General features: G+C 36.1%; 1 protein-coding gene across 1 annotated transcript in view; it reads left to right on the top strand.

The window, feature by feature from the left end:
• Positions 1 to 9,759, top strand: part of mdga2 (MAM domain containing glycosylphosphatidylinositol anchor 2) — a 169,081-nt gene extending 159,322 nt beyond the window's left edge. The window contains exons 15-17 of the mRNA XM_015384460.1: positions 5,953 to 6,083; positions 6,435 to 6,531; positions 8,203 to 9,759. Of these exons, the coding sequence (XP_015239946.1) occupies positions 5,953 to 6,083; positions 6,435 to 6,531; positions 8,203 to 8,291 (317 nt within the window). The 3' untranslated portion in view covers positions 8,292 to 9,759. The remainder of the gene's footprint in view (positions 1 to 5,952; positions 6,084 to 6,434; positions 6,532 to 8,202) is intronic.
• Positions 9,760 to 16,386: the final 6,627 nt, after the last annotated feature.

Genomic DNA, 16,386 nt, shown 5'->3' with positions numbered 1-16,386 from the left:
AAGTACTCCAGAGTGTTGTTCAGCATGGGGGTGAGTAGAAAATGAAGGCTAATCATGTTTTGGGTGTACTATTCCTTTAAGTCGCTTTCCCACTGAAAACTCATTTATTTCAAAACCGGGTTGACCCACTAGCAATCAGCTTTTGGCTCCTTTCCCATATGACCGAAAAGCTGAGTCTGACCGCCTGCTGGCAGGCTGCATGGCCACAGTCCCCCCCCACTGCATGTCTGATGAAGGTATCACCTTGGATGAGTGATGATGATGTCGACAGTGCGATGGAAATCAGGAAAGTAGGCTAAATAATGGAGAGCAACTTGGACGGGAGCCAGAGCATAGTTCATATTCTTTATTATTTTGCTCTTTTATCTGTCTGAATCCTTCCTACCAGCTACGGCAGTTCTGGTGTTCCCACTGCATGCCATCAGAGACAAGGCGAGGCGATTTTAACACGGGCTGCCTACCGAGTCATTTAACCCAGGTAGACATGCTTCAGTGAGCTGTTTCACTCCCACTAAGAGCCGACTGTTCCCGGGTTTAAACAGGTTTTTCAGCCAATGTAAAAGGGGTATTACAGAAACAGGAATACACTGAAAAATGTTAAGCTCCAACATCTATAAACAAATGTGTTGATGGCAGGAGAACAGCTGATATCTCTCTCCGGGATGGAGTCACAGCCAAACAGGAACATACCAGATGAAGCTATTATAATGAGAAAAAGCAGAGAGGGCATGAAGTAAGAGATTGAACTAACAAATACTGCAGAATGGGAGAATAGAGATAGAATGAAGCAGAATGATGAAAAGGGGTCCCTATGTCCACCAGCAGTCTAAGTCTATAGCAGCATAACTATAGAGATAGCTCAGGATAACCTGAGCCACTCTAACTAAAAGCTTTATCAAAAAGTTGTATGCCTACCCTTAAAAGTAGACAAGGTGTCTGCGCATAAACTAAAACTGCTACAGTAGTTGGTTCCATGGGAGTGGAGCCTGATAACTAAAATATCTGCCTCCCATTCTACGTTTAGATATACTAGGAACCACTAGTAAACCTGCAGATTGAGAGCGATGTGCTCTGTTTGGGATATAAGGAACAATGAGATCTGTGATGAAAGATGGAGCTTGGCGACATAAGGCTTTATATGTGAGAAGGAGGAATTAAATTCTATTCTGGATTTAACAGGAAACCAATGAAGAGAAGCAAAATACTGTAAGGAGAGATATGATATCTCTTTTGAATTTTCATAAGTACTCTGGATGTCGTATTTTGAAAGAGCTACAGGCTTTTTACTACTACTCTTTAATATTACATTTAAATGACAGGTCCTGATAAAAAATAAAACCTTTTTTTTTTTACTTTATTATCTCAGATTAATTTAATCCTATCCAAATGAGGTGACTCTGGTCCAAAGACTATATCTTCTTTTTTGTCTGCATTCAAGACCAGAAAGTTAAGAGTCATCCAGGATTTTAGGTCTTCAAGACATGCCTGTAATCGATGTAATTGTTTTGTTTAATCTGGATTTATAGACAGATATAGCTGAGTATTATCAGCATAACAGTTGTAATCAATCCAATGCTGTCTAATAATTCTACCGATTGGGAGCATATATATAGTAAAGAGAATTGGTCCTAGCACTGATCCCTGTGGTACGCCACAAGTAACCCTGGAGGATGAGAAAGATTTATCATTAACGTAAACTAACTAAAATCAGTCAGACAGATATGATTTAAACCAGCCTAAGGCTGTTCCTTTAACTCCTACAAAATATATATTCAAGTTTTTCTAAAAGAATATTATGATCAACTAGGTCAAATGCAGCACTGAGATCTAACAGGACTAATACAGATACAAGTCAATTATCTGAAGTCATGAGAATATAATTTGATTTAATTACAGCAACCTTAAAAGAGGTACATATCCCTGTTACAGGTAGAGATGAATCTATCTAAAATGGAGGAGTAAATTTTAGGAAATACTTAAATAATATGATTGGAACTAGATCTAACATACAAGTTGAAGGCTTAGCTGAAGACAATAATTTTGCTAACTCTGAAACTCCAACTAGATGAAAACAATTTAAACCCAGTTCAGATTATAATTACCTCAGATGCTGGATCACCTTTCAGACATAAATCAATCATATTTAAAGGAGTGCTAATGATCCTATTTTTAATAGAATCAATAAAGTATTTACAAATAATCCCATAAAATCAGAAGAAGGGCAAATGATTGTATCAAAAGTGATAAAAAATATTTCTGCAAAGATTTGATACTCTAAATCAAGCAAAAGTGCTTTTGATGTGTATTGTTTCAGGTCTTAGATGAAAAAAAATGGCTTCCAGTCCATTATAATAGGCTATTTTGTTTTAATCTTTAATGCAAAGCATACATTTAAGTTTGTAGTTTTACAATTAGAGAACAATAAAAAGTTCAAATAGAATGCTTTTACACAACAATATATGATGTCAAAAGATTTACTCCAATCAGTTTAAGATAGTTTGGGGAGATTTTCTGTGAATACTACTTCTTTTAATCTCACTATTTCGACGTTACTGGTTGGTTCTGTTTAAGAAGTCGAATCCACGATTTAGTACAGCCGTGCTGAAAACCACATTCAGTCGTTGCAAAGCCAACCACACTCAGAGGAGAACAGTGGCACAGCATGAAAGAAACTGCTCAGTTGTTTGCCTGCTTAGGGATACCTGAGACAAGGTCACACTCAATTACTGAACAACACATCACAGTTTGACTTTGGAGCCCACATCTGATTTTGTTTATAGGATTAAGTATCAAGCAAAGCAAAGTTAGAATTTTTTCTAAAGCCTGACCTTTTTGGTAGCACAGACTTATATTTTTTTTAATCAACAATGGTGGCACTGCTCCTTAGAACAACCCTCACTTGTCCTCTCTGCATAATTAAACATTTCCAGGAGCTATTTCTCCCTTTTAGCCAGACTCACGTAATTTACAACTCAGATCTTTTTAATGTCCACAAGGCTGCCAAAGGTACTCCTTTAGGAAAAAAGGTACAACAAAGACTATACAACACATGCCTTTGTTCAGGATATGATGACACTGACATAACCGCCTACATCATGATGGGTTCAAAGAAAAAGTGAGCCAGCTTGCTCAGCAGGAAATCCTCCTCCATTCTAAACACTCCAACAGGAGATGAAACCGCAGGTCATGTTTCGTACAGGAGCTCATCTCTCACAGGAGATTGTGCTGTCGATGGGGAAAGAGTGTGCTGAGCTGATGAGACACTATGAGCAGAGACATACAGTGTAGCTTCCCCTCAATTCCTCACATAGATATGTTTTTTTTTTTTTTCGAAAGAGTTGAGCAGTAATGAGACACCTTGCTGAGAAAAGGATGTATTAAACTCATGACTGCAGTCCCAGTTGCTGTAGGTTTGGCTCTCCAGTTGTGTTGGCGCTCAGATGCTGTTTTCCAAGCCGAAAATACTCCACGCTTAAAATTCACCCAACCCTAAAGAACTGGTCCTGTAGGGCTTCACAGTTGGGCTTAAAGCTAACCTCATTTGGACCTTTGGAAGCTGCTCCCCCTTGTCAACCACAAAAGGAAAGTACTCACATGCACACAAGTGGCTCAGAAAATAGAAAATAATTATATAAATAAATTTCAAAATTGTGTTTTGAAGGAAGAGTAAAGCGTTTGCACTCAGTGTCATCATCTTACAGTTTCATATCAAAGCGTAAGGCCAGACAGGAGGTCTCTGTGAAGGGAGTCTTCAGACCTGGCATGTTGAGTTTTCTGCAGCAATAGGAGCCAATATTTTTATAAAATTGGAGTGGTTATGTAGGAACTCAGCTAGAAACATTTGTTGTTAAAGAAAGTCACCTGAAATGAGGGGAAAGAGTTTGATTCAAATGGAAAGAAAGAAGAACTAGGGTACTCTCGACACACATCGCACATAAATCACAATTTAATTTGATCATTACAGAATAATTTATCACTTGCAAAACTAATTTATATGACCAGAGTTTAACCTTTGCCACTGCTTGGCTTTTCTTCATTTGCATGGGAATATAAATATTTTAAAAGGACGGAAATAGGAGGGATTACGACTCTTAAATTTTGATTAAACTCAGTGTGGAACCTGCATACAACTATTCTGTTTTGCTGCATTAGAGATTAAGAGGCTTTTCAAAGTCATTGATTTTATCCTTATTCATTTTCCACTGGGAAAGATCAAATTCTTTGTGTTTTTGACTGTTTTTACACAACCATAATTTAAGCTCTCCTTCTGTGTTCCAGTGACATGTATCCATACCATGACAACCTTGCTTCACTGTAGGAATATGTTTAACCCATAGATACTAATTTTGATGTTCCTAGATCTTGGTTCCAGTTTTATTTTAGCATTTTTATAATCATAGTCTCTAAAATACTGTTTTTAAAACTATACTATGGCATAGAATGGGGAGTGGCACCTAGTGGTTAGGGCATAGGGCTCGGAATCCTGAGGTTGTGAGTTTGAAACCTACTACCACAGACTAACACTCAGGATCTCTCACTCTTAACCCCCAATTGCCCCTTGGGCACCCCACGATGGCAGCCCACTGCTCCCCAAGGGGATAGGTTAAATGTAGATGTAAATTTCTCCAATGTGAGTTCAATAAAGTTCAATTATTATTATTATTATTATTATTATTATTATTATTATTATTATTATAGAACATAAAATGATGAGTAAATGTTTTTTGTAATTTGCAGTTTGATTAATCATGAAATTAAGACCATAGCTGGGACGTCTGTACTTGATTGTTTCCTTAAGCTACCTTACATAGCACTTAAAGTCCTGGAAACTCCAATCTCAGAACGCTTTTTCCCATAAGATCTTCAGAGATACATCTTTTCTTGTTACATGCAGGTGATTTGTAGAAACTTTTGTACAACCTGCGATCTTTGTACAGTAAACTGTAGTTGAAAGTTAACATACCCCGTTAAAGAAAATGATAAATTTACACTAGTAAATCAAATCACAAAAAAAATGAAAAAGTAATAATCAATAAAAATGTACTAAATGATAATTTTCTGATATGAAATATTGATTTTCATTTAAAAAATGATTCTAAAAAAACCAACTGTCCCAGACAAATTAAAGTACCTTGCTCATGAACAGTGAACCAGCATACCTGTCAACAGGTGCAGAATTCTGACTAAACATTACAGACAACACCTTTCAATGGTCATAATTTTTATTTGCTGGAATTTGTATTTGTAATTTGTTTCTGTCTTTATTGAAGTAAATGTAAATTTTCAAGCACAACTATAGGGGGCCGGTGGTCCCCAATTTAGAGAAAGTTGTGCATAATTGCTCATATAAAATAATGTTATAAAGTTTGGAAAAACTAATAATCTTTTAGGTAGTCTATTTTATTTTAGTCTATTTTATTGGTTGGTGTTTGTTTTTATCACCTTATTTCTGTCCACATTTAAAAAAAAAAATCATTGCAGATTTCTCTTTATTCTGGCTTATTCAAGTTATTCCAATTAATATTGTTTTGTTATAATGGAGCAATAAAAATAAGTTTGTACCTTGTGCCTGTATTTTCAGATATATTTCTTGGACACCTCTTTTCCAAAAAGGTCAAAGTCAAACAGATTTTTATTCAGGCTAGCATATTGCCTACCCGCTTGATTGCCAAGAGATCAATGTTTATTCACAAACCAAATTGTTTTGGCAAGACACAGCAGTTACTCAGTGTTCTAATCCCATGCAATGCCATATCTGTAACCATTTTAATGACATTGTGACAAAGGGTAAATGTCTGATAGAAACCTCAAACAATAAGTTTGCAGAGCTGTAAATCAGTTAAGATTGTTTAGTTACATTTTTTCATAATGCTGAACCTAAAGCGATAGTTATTTTACATTGATACAAGTCTTAAAAAGCAGGCACAGTCACTTTCTCTCTGCTTCACACAGGAACACTTAATGCCTTCCTAAAGCAAAAGGGCCAAATGACCTTAGACGCTCCCGTGTGGTCGCTAAGTGGTAATCAAGGTGACCGGTGGAAGCAGGCCAAAGTAAGCATTCATCCAACATCATCCTTCCAGGTGAGACAAAAAAGTAATCAATCCTGTGAGCACATACATTCCCCTGGCTGTCCTCTGTTTTATTTCCTGCCTGTGTTCATGAAGCATTTATTTACTGTAGGGGTGCATGACTATAAAACTGGCTGACATTCAGTTATATTTTGGATGCTGATGTACACTTTGTAGCTGAAGGGATAACACTGGAAAATAGAAACAGCTTCAGAAAAAATGCTTTATCTTTAACTGATCAAAATATAGTTACTGTTAAATATGAAAGGTAGTACCTGTCACCTTCTGTAATGTTCTGAATTCAGCCTAGTAAAGACAATAGAACAATAAATAATCTGCTAATAACTGTTTTACTGTCTGTAGGTTGTACTTGAAGGTATCCGGGGCCCAGGAATCGAGGGAGATATTGCTATAGATGATGTCACGCTAGAGGAAGGGGAGTGTCGAGATCCACCGCCCAGTGAGTTGCACCCACCTCCTCCTGTCTTTCATTTGATCTGAGCCCCAGATTCTCTGTTTACATCGCCAGGCATACTTGAGATTTACAGAATCTAATCTCAGACAGTTGGCTGCACCGAACCAGCGTCTCATGGAAAAAACATGGTTGCCCTAGCAACAAGGTTGTAATCGCATCAGCGATAGCCATGCTGTTAGCCAAGCAGGACATCGTAATTGCAGCTCAGGAACAATGAAGGCAAAAAAAGATATTGGGCCACAGACAATGGCCTACAGTTGACAAGGCCATATTGTTAGCCAGGAGAAAAGCTACTGCTTTGCTTCACTTGCTGAAATATCTGTTTTACCCATTTACTTAAGTTGCAGAAAATGAGTGAAAAACAAAAATCAAATAAAGTACACTGTACATGTAGATTAGTTGTTTTTTTTTGCCACTCATGCTATTATTTTATTCTTTATTTTATTTAATTCAATCCATTATGGTTACTCGTAACATTAATTCATGGAGAGTAGAAGGGTCTCGTCACCCAGGTTGAGGATAGAGGATAATAAATTATGAAATTTAATCTTGAATGATAAATCTTACATGACTTTAGATAATGTAAGAGAGAATATTGAGCAGCATCTCAGAGGGAGCTGAAGGTTAGGAGAGTTAACTTGTGTCGCCCTGGTTAGACCGTTTCAGAGAAACCGGTAGGAGTTTGAGGTTCTGTCAATTGAGAGAAAGGATCTCCCATAAAGATGGTGGCCAATGGGTTAAGTGCATTCTTGCAGATGTACTACTTTAATTTAAAATGATTATTAAGGAAACACTGTTTTTTTTTTCCCCCCCAAATACCGTAATTGTTTCATCTAACTAACAACTTTAGCAATCTACAGACCCTATTGTTATTGGATGAGGAATTGTCCAGAGCTACACCCCTTATTTGTCGCTGAAGCATTTTGTGATTTATACTCACAGGAAGCAGCAAACAAAAAGATAAAAATATTTCTGTTTACATTTTCTGCATGTTTAAAATTATAACAGTTATATAAAAACAATCAAAAGATGCCATTCCTAGCTATGCACAAGCCAGTTCAGCAGCAAACCTAACTGTTACAGGAAGTTAGGAAGGAAGAAGTGTACTCTTGGAATTCCAAAAAAGAAAATTAAAAACAATCCACTGAACTTAGTTTTTAAGTTTGAAGACGTCTCACTTCCCATCCAGGAAGTTTTTTCAATTCAAAATGTCGGAATAGCGTTGAGTCCGAGGTTCTATACAGTAGCCCAACAAAGTATTTTTTTTATCCTTCTGGGGACCCTGATGTATAAAACCTCGAACTCAATGCTATTCCTGACATTTTTAGTTGAAAAAGCTTCCTGGATTGAAAGCAAAACATCTTCAAACTTGGAAACAACGTCCAGTGGATTTTTTTTAATTTCCTTTTTTGGGAATGACTATAACCTGGATGACTGAGAACCTTCACCAGCATATTTACTAGTGGAACCCTTTACCTTCTTGGCTAGCAGGTAACCCAAAAACATTGCAGCACTTTAAAAAAAAAAAAACATTTAATGTGTAAGATAGAAAGCCAATGTAATTGTTTTTAGAGCTAAAGCCACTATTATGCAATTGTATGCTTTATTGTTTAGTAGTGCATAATGCTGACAGTTCCTTTTGTTTCTCCTATTTAGATATCAGTGCCAATGCTCTGTCCACATCCTCCCATATATGGCTGCTTTGCACCACCTTGGTGCTGACTCTCCTTGAAGGTCAAAGGTGACCCTTTTTCTTTGTCATCTCGGAGGAGAGAGTTCAGACCCACCGTCTGTGAGCTATACCCTCTGCATCCAATCACCAAAGATTCATGCATACCGAAAGCATCAGGGTCCCCAGAAGGACCACAGACCATTGGGGGGAGGGCAGGGTGGATTTTATGAAAGACGACACAAAAAGTAATAAAGAAAACTTGCTAATCTTTATTTGAAGAGACCTCTTCTATGTAAAACGATCCTGACTGCAGGACTCTGGATTTTATGAGCACAAGAAAGAGGAGTTCACAAGGGTTGAGGGAAATCAGTTTGTGAAGCACAAGAATCATTTTGTCAATATGTGGAAAACATTTTGGATTGCAGCAAAACGCAGATTGCTGGCTTTTTGAATTTTGGGTATTTCTTCCCTCCCTTGAAGTAGGTGAAATCAGACCGTTTTTTTATTTGTTTTTTTATCCTTATTTTTTTGCAGCAGATGCTGATCATCAATTTTTTTTTTTCCATCCTAGCCCAGCCTCACACTTTGGCATTTCCTTATCTGCTTGGTGCTTTTCTGTATGAAAATCTGGAACCTGACAACATTTAGTTATGTCTGTTTATCCCCCTGTAGCTGCCTACATATCTGATAACACTGTGCTCACGAGTCCAAGTGGCAAACGGACAGTGTGGTGGCAGGGCTAAAGGTAGAACGCTTAGCGAGTTGTACACAGTAAAGTTCAAGTTGAGGGAGCTAAAACAAAATTTGAAAGAGGAGAGATCGGTTCAAAAGAAGAATTTTGAGTGAAGAAACAGGCAGAGTAGAAAGAGATCCATTTAGTGTGCTGCCTGTGGAAAAGAAGCCACTTTACTTTCTGCCATGAAACAAAAGTGCCTTCAGATTACAAACCGAATCGTGAGCCTGAGTGTTAATCAACATTGAACAAGTCTCTGTTCATGTTTCCTTTGATGGGCTATTTTCTATCTTTTTTTTTGCCCCACAAGTGCTGAAGGAAAGCAACACAAGCTCAGAGGGAGTACAGAAGTTGAGCTGCTCAATTATTATTTTCCCCATGGGACGGTTGCCTGTGACTCCATGTGTGTGCGTAACATGCCTGGGTCGTTGCATTTTATAACGTAAAGGGCAGCAAAACAGGCAGAGCTGGTGCCCACCCCTGGCCACACGCTCGGAAGGAATGTGGATAAAAATGGAAAAAGGGAGGCTGACGATTTCTTTCTTTCTTTTCTTTTTTTTTTATTCTTGAAGATGGTTCAAGATCAAGCTAGTGGATAAAGACATCCAAGGAATGAATACCCTACTCTCTTCTCATAATTCTCCTTCCCTGTGGGCGAGTATTTTTTAACTAAAGAGAAGAGCAACTACTGAATAAAACATGGAGTTGTACAGCGAGGAAAGCAAAAACTTCGGGACTCCAGGCTCTTCGTTAGGGTGATGTGTCTCACCCGTCTCCACCACCATTTATATGGAACAATATGAAAATTCAAAAAAGGGATAGTGACCATAATAATAGTCAAGATATTTTATTACTCTTGCGAGAATGTTTCTCTGCTTTTACACAAACTGTGAAGATTGACTGTGGAAGATCTACCTGAGACCATAACCTTAACCAGCTGGGTTTTTAAAAAATGTATTATATAAAAAAAAGAAATCAAGAATATCAAGAATTCTGTTCATTGTTGGTTATGACAAGATGTTTTGAGGACTTGTGTCTCGTTTCTTTCTTTTATTTTATTTTGTTTGAAGAAGACTTAAACTTCCTTTCTCTTCTTGTTGTCTCCCTTTGCATTGCTGAGATATCAAAGCTGATGGAAGCATAAGAAGTAAACCAATTTGGTATATGTATAACTTGTAAATGTTAAAGAAATTCTATTCAAAGGTTTATAATAAATGTTTTATGTTGGAGTACAGGAAGCACAACATACAGTTTAAGGTCTCGACAGTATATTATTCCTTTATATTTCTCAACACATGCGGGGCCTACTCTCACGGATTCAGGCTTTTCAAAACACAAGTCCGTGTTTGACATAAAGGTCTGTCCATTTTCTATTCTATTTTATTGTTCATATTTATAATGCAGCCACAGCAGTCGAGAGTATAAATGAAATCTCCATTAATGCGGATGTGGTTCAACATATGTAGCCTCCTCAGTAAAAGCCTGGATTAGTCGGAGTAGGGTGTGTCTGTTTGTGAGCATAAAGCTGTGTACAATAGTTGTTATAAGAATCTGAAACATGTAAAGATGATAAATATGCTATAAGCAAAACAGAGCAGGATGACAAGCATTTCAGGGCATCCATACAAAAATGTTTGGTCTGTATGATATTATCAGATAGTATGTTTATCAAAGATTTTATCCATAAATCTATTTCTTTTGTTTTAATTATTATTATTTTTTTTTTCATTTAAAATTTCAAATCACACTGAATGTATATGAAGTCCTTGGGCGCTTTTTAACCTTACACTCTGACTAGATGTAATGTTTTACTAAATCACATGTTTTTTCTGTGTGTTTTTGATGATGCAGAATTTCAGCCTTTTCTAGGTTATTTGACACTATTGAAACGTAAAAGATTTATCTGATACAGACTCTGAAAAAGTTTCGAAAACTACAAACTCAGAAAAAGAACCCATTCCCTTGCTGCTGTATCCTTCTGTGGTATGGGAGAAAACAAAAGGTGTCAAAGTGCAGTCGCTGTTATTAGTATGGATATGAGTTTATTCAAATATTTGCTTTGATACCCTTTGGCAGTAAATAAGATTGGCACATAAAACCCACAACAGCCCCTAAATACATGAATGCTTCAGCGTTTGAATAAATGATTACTTTAGATAGAGCTGCTTTAGGTCAATGAATTTTCCATTTTCAGAAACTGTTTTCTAGCGTTACCAGAGTGTGTTATGCTACAGTCAGGAGCCACCTACAGTAGCATTGCCTATGACTGAAAATAAGCAAATACGCTTTGAGTTTGTCCAACAACCACAGAATCTGTCAGCCAGCTTCTCCAAAACATTAAATAATGCATTATATCTTGTCTGTTTATTCCTTAATAAAATGAAGTGTTTCAATTCAGAGTTGTTATTTTTTTCTGGGGGGAAGGCAGGAAGTTAGTGGGTCTGAACAAAGCTAGTTTGATTCATATTCTTTAGCTGTTTCTTTAGACTTCTAATGTCCAGATAAAATTTTGAAATTTATTTGCCAACCTGAAAAAAACGCATTATAATTTTCTGTGTTCAAATCCAATTTATAAACCTGTACATTCTGCACCAAAAATAGTCTTCCTGCTTACAAACTCTGTGACAGACCTTATCAGATTTTTATTTGAACATTTTTATGCCAACTAGAATTAATATTTTACTTAAATAACTTTCAATTCAAAAATAATTTATAGGGAAAATGAAATAAATATTATAATATAACTACACTAGTTGAAATAGTTTTCACCCTGCATTTTCAACCACATCCTCTATTTCCATTCCTGCGCAGTTCTCTAGTTTGAAGCCATTCTCCTGTCCTTGTAAATGAGTGTTGGGGTCGTAGAGAATGGGGACACTCTCAGCCCTCATTTGCTCTTTGAGAAAAAAAAAATCCTCCAACAAAGTACCATTGCTTTATTTAAAAGGATTTAAATATATAAGCAAAGCAATGTGGGCCACTTGTACTTCTTACAGGTTTTAATTAGTTATTTTCTGAATAGAGGTGAATGAACATAAGCCAATAAATACACTTAGAGTTTGAAAGGTGGAAAGTATTCAGGAATGAAAAGCAAGATATTAGTTTAGCATGAAAAGTGGATCTTGATACTCAGTAGCAAATATATTGTTAGATGTTTTTGTTTTCTTACTGCTATATTTTTTGGTACAGTACATAAACACACACATATATGTTTTTATTTTCTGTTGCTCTTCTGAAATTAATATAGACAATACTATCTACAGAGTAATACAATCAATGCATTTTGCTTTGACGTTCTGTAGCAAATGTGCTGTATATAAAAATATGCTAAAGTGAGTCAAATTAGTTTGGATTTTTATTGGAATGACTCCTTAATATTTTCAGGATTTATTGCACTTATTGTATTTTCCTTATAAACAATAGTTTAGATGTTTTCATTACCTGCACCCGGAGCACATCAGTGTCCTGCTTCACTGTACAATATTGTTCATTTACTAAGTATAAACCTTAAAGGTATAGTGGAGGATGTTCTTTTTCCAGGTGGATCATCAAAATAAGTGGTCCACCTAATTGTCAATCATTCTGGTGATATTTTTACGTAAGGCCGTCCTATGTGCTCGTCCCCAATTTTCACTCACCAGGGGATGAAAATTGAGGAAAAATTGCAAATCTTTTTTTTGGAAAGTAAGCTTGAATGAGCTATGAATATAGCAACTTTTACACTTTTTTTTTTTTTGTCACCATTTTGATATTTGTCTGCAAGTGACTCCTGCCTATTCGATAATACCTTCTTAATTGTATCTTTTGTTAAGCTTCACCAATACCAATTACAAATTATTTGAAATTATACAGCAATAATTACAAACTATAAGCAATAATAAACATGAAGATTGTCAAGTCGAGTAAAATAGCAAACACTATATTGCTGAAACAAATGCGATGTTTGGTCAGGTATGTAGCATTCCAAAGCAGCATACTGGTCACAAAAGATATTACAGTGTTCTTTTGTGGTGGAAAACAATTGATTCAAGTCAAGCTTTAATGCATTCAAAAGGCAATAACATTTGGCTGAATAAGAGGGCAGGCATACTGCAGCAAATTGTTTTTCTGCTATGATGCAGTTTTATAATCTTTTCTGATAAAGCATTTTTTTCATTCCAGGAAATGGAGATAAAATAAGCTATTGTCAGATAGGCTGGGCTCCTGGAATATCAAAAAAAGTGGTCTTAATGCTGCTCTATCTTAAATTCGTTTTCCCCAAATATCTGTTACTTATTTTGACATTAATGAAAAATGTAGATGAAAAATGCAACTGTGCATGAATGTACCCAGTGCTTACCTTAATGCCATTAAATTGGAGGTACCGTAGCGTTTCAGGGATGAGGTCTGTCAAGAGCTTTTGCAGGCAACAGATTTAAAATAATTACTGCAAGATGGAATATGTTTGAACAATTTCCCAGTTCTTTAGTAAATGTGATTAAATTTATCCATGTGAGTAGAACCATGACTACCCGCTGAGGGACAAAATGAAATTTATAGGAGGATTTTGCCTTAATTCCTAAAAGTGCATACCTTGTAATAACATAAAGTGTGTGTTGAAGCAAACTTGCTTAAAGAGCTCTATTTTGTTCTGTAATGTGGCTGGAAGCAAAATATGTCAGTTTGTGGATTGTTTTGGATATTATTCAAGATCCTTCACTGAGCATTATGTGAATTTACTGTACCCTCAACTATGATTACATGATTTTTTTTTTTGTATGTGTTACTTTACTGTCAAAATACCTTGTGCCATCAAAGTTCTCTAAAAAACAAAAAAAAAAAAACAATAACCTTTTTTGGGGGTTTTGTCCATGGGAAAAAAATGTTTTATTTTCTGTCTAGCTTAAGAAGGGCTTTACCATTTTGTGCCAGTAGCCTAAACAGTTGTCGCTAGATAATTACATAAAGTGTGTATTACTCTCTGAGTCACAATGCCTTGCTTTAAGTTAAACAGAAGTACCAAAAATGATTGCTTTTTGCTTTTATTCCCAAAAAAATGTTCACCTAAAATAAAAATAAAAATGTAGAAGTTTAAATAGATGTTATTTTCCTGGATATTCCACCAGTAAAACGTGGATCAAACATTTTGGGTTTTCTTCCACCACCTGACAACAATAGTTTTCTGGAATATTGTCCCATTCCTCCAACCAGAGCTACTGCAATGTAAGTGAGTCATGTTTCTACCTACACTTATCTCCTCCTTGATGTCTTGAAATTCTGCTTCAATATCTCCACATGATGTCTTTTTCCTCACAATTAACCTACCTAAAATAGTAAAGCACCCAAAAAAGATTACATTGCCACTCATTTACTTTACAATAGGAATGGTGTTTGTGGGCCTTTTTCCTAAAATGTAATACTGTAATTGGGGTCTAACAACACCTGGATCCATATTGATATTTTTGGTTAAAATATTAATAATTTAGTTACATCAATGCTACATTTGAAATATTAATGAAAACATAATTATCTTTAGGATACTCTAGTGCTGGCTGCACCTTCTTAGAATATGAATAATTGGATATTTTATTTTTGTTTTTTTTGTTTTTATTAATTGCATTTCTGTAAGTATGACAATTGTGTCATCTAAACAAATTACCAGTTTTATCTCAACGTAATGTGATAAAACATGTGATTTACAGCCCTAGTAATAATGGCCAATAAAGCCTTTTGAAATAGTTGTTTGTAATCCACAGAAATGTGTCCAAAATTGAAAGAGAGCAGTTCTGGGTATTGGAGTAATATTTTTCCCTTTCTTGAGTTGTCTTGCAACCAATGTTATTATAATCCACTTTGGATCTTGTCACTTTGGATTTTATCAACATCTTACACCTTTTTGATGATCCTGAAAAGTTTTTGTTTTGGCTTTACCCTTGGATTATTATATAAATTTGCCACCAAAACACGGCATTCTGTAAGAAACAGAACCAGAGTCATCTATAATCAGTATAATGGCATGATATTCCCATGTTTACACTTTTGGAGATTAAATCTCTCTCTTCGATATCTGTGTTGTTGTCCCCAAGGACACAGTGTTTTTAAGAAGAAGAAAAACATACTTATAACCACTCAGAAACACACATAGCCATGACTTCATCAGAAGCCTATTTTAGGCTTAAAGGTATAGTAAGCTTAGTGTATCTACACTTTCAAATATGAAACAACAGCACAAGTGCTGCAAATTAGCTGTTGCTATTGCACAATGATGCAAACATGGGACTGCTGTTTCATTCAGTTTGTCTATGTAAATGTGTGTTTGTCCCTATCAAATAATTTCCTCTATAGTCTATTGATTTTGGTCATCCTAACTGATCTAAATCAATAAAGTTCTGAACTGATTTGATAGAAGGGAGTGACATCAAATCAGCTATGCATTATATAGAAATATCAGCAGAGAATTTTTATGCGATGGTTTCTTCAATTTCAGTTCTCGACATGTGCTGTCCCGCACCCTTTAGATGCATCTCTGATTCCAAACAACCGAATCACCCCTTGATTATGCAGTTACGGTCTCATTCTGAACAGTGCAAACTGATAAGGACACTTAAGCTGATCCAGAAATGTGTCAATACAATCCTTTGTATTACAGTAGGCGACATATAGGCAAGCATCATGGAGTTGAACAATTAAAAACGTTATTTCATTGCATGCACTCTGTGTTGAACTTAGAAATATTTCTCTCAGTGGAGAACTTCATTCTGCAAATGTTCACTACATTTCTGCTTTTTTTTTTCACTCAAAAGACTGTAGTCAAAATATGATAAACATCAAGAGCTCTTGTCTCCCCCTTTGGATAGTGTTCTTACTGTTGACCCTGCAAAAAGTGAAGGGACAGAAGTTTGGAACAGGAGGTAGGAGTAAGAATTTGAGGTATTCGGAAGAATCATAGATCTACAGACTCTTATTGATGACCTGATTATTTGTGTGTCGAAGCAGAATCTCGTCGGTCCTCGAGGGCCGCTGTCCTGCAGGTTTTAGAGGTTTCCCTGCTCCAGCACAGCTGATTTACATTGATAGTTGATTAACAAGCTTTTGCTGAACTGCAATCATCAGAATCAGCTGTGCTAAAGCAGAAAAACCTCTAAAACCTGCAGGACAGCAGCCCTCAAGGACCGACTTTGGGGATGCCTGGTGTAAAACATGGACATCTAATGCCAGAATTAAACATGGCTCGTTTAGTGAAATAAACTGCCTTATCAAAAACATAGGCAGTTGTCATCAGCCAGGGCATTAAATAGATTTCTGTAAATATAACTTATTGGATACATAAGATTTTTTTTAAACATATTTGCAGTTTCAAGTTTCTACACTGGAAAATGCAGCGTTTCAACATTTGATGGCATGACTGCTCAGGCTGACAGCTTTATTGGTTGGTAAACTGGCTTCTCACTGTTAC

The sequence above is a fragment of the Cyprinodon variegatus genome, unplaced genomic scaffold (genome assembly GCF_000732505.1).
Source record: "Cyprinodon variegatus isolate N-32 unplaced genomic scaffold, C_variegatus-1.0 Scaffold313, whole genome shotgun sequence".
NCBI lineage: Eukaryota > Metazoa > Chordata > Actinopteri > Cyprinodontiformes > Cyprinodontidae > Cyprinodon > Cyprinodon variegatus.
This window is presented reverse-complemented; position numbering and strand designations above follow the sequence as displayed.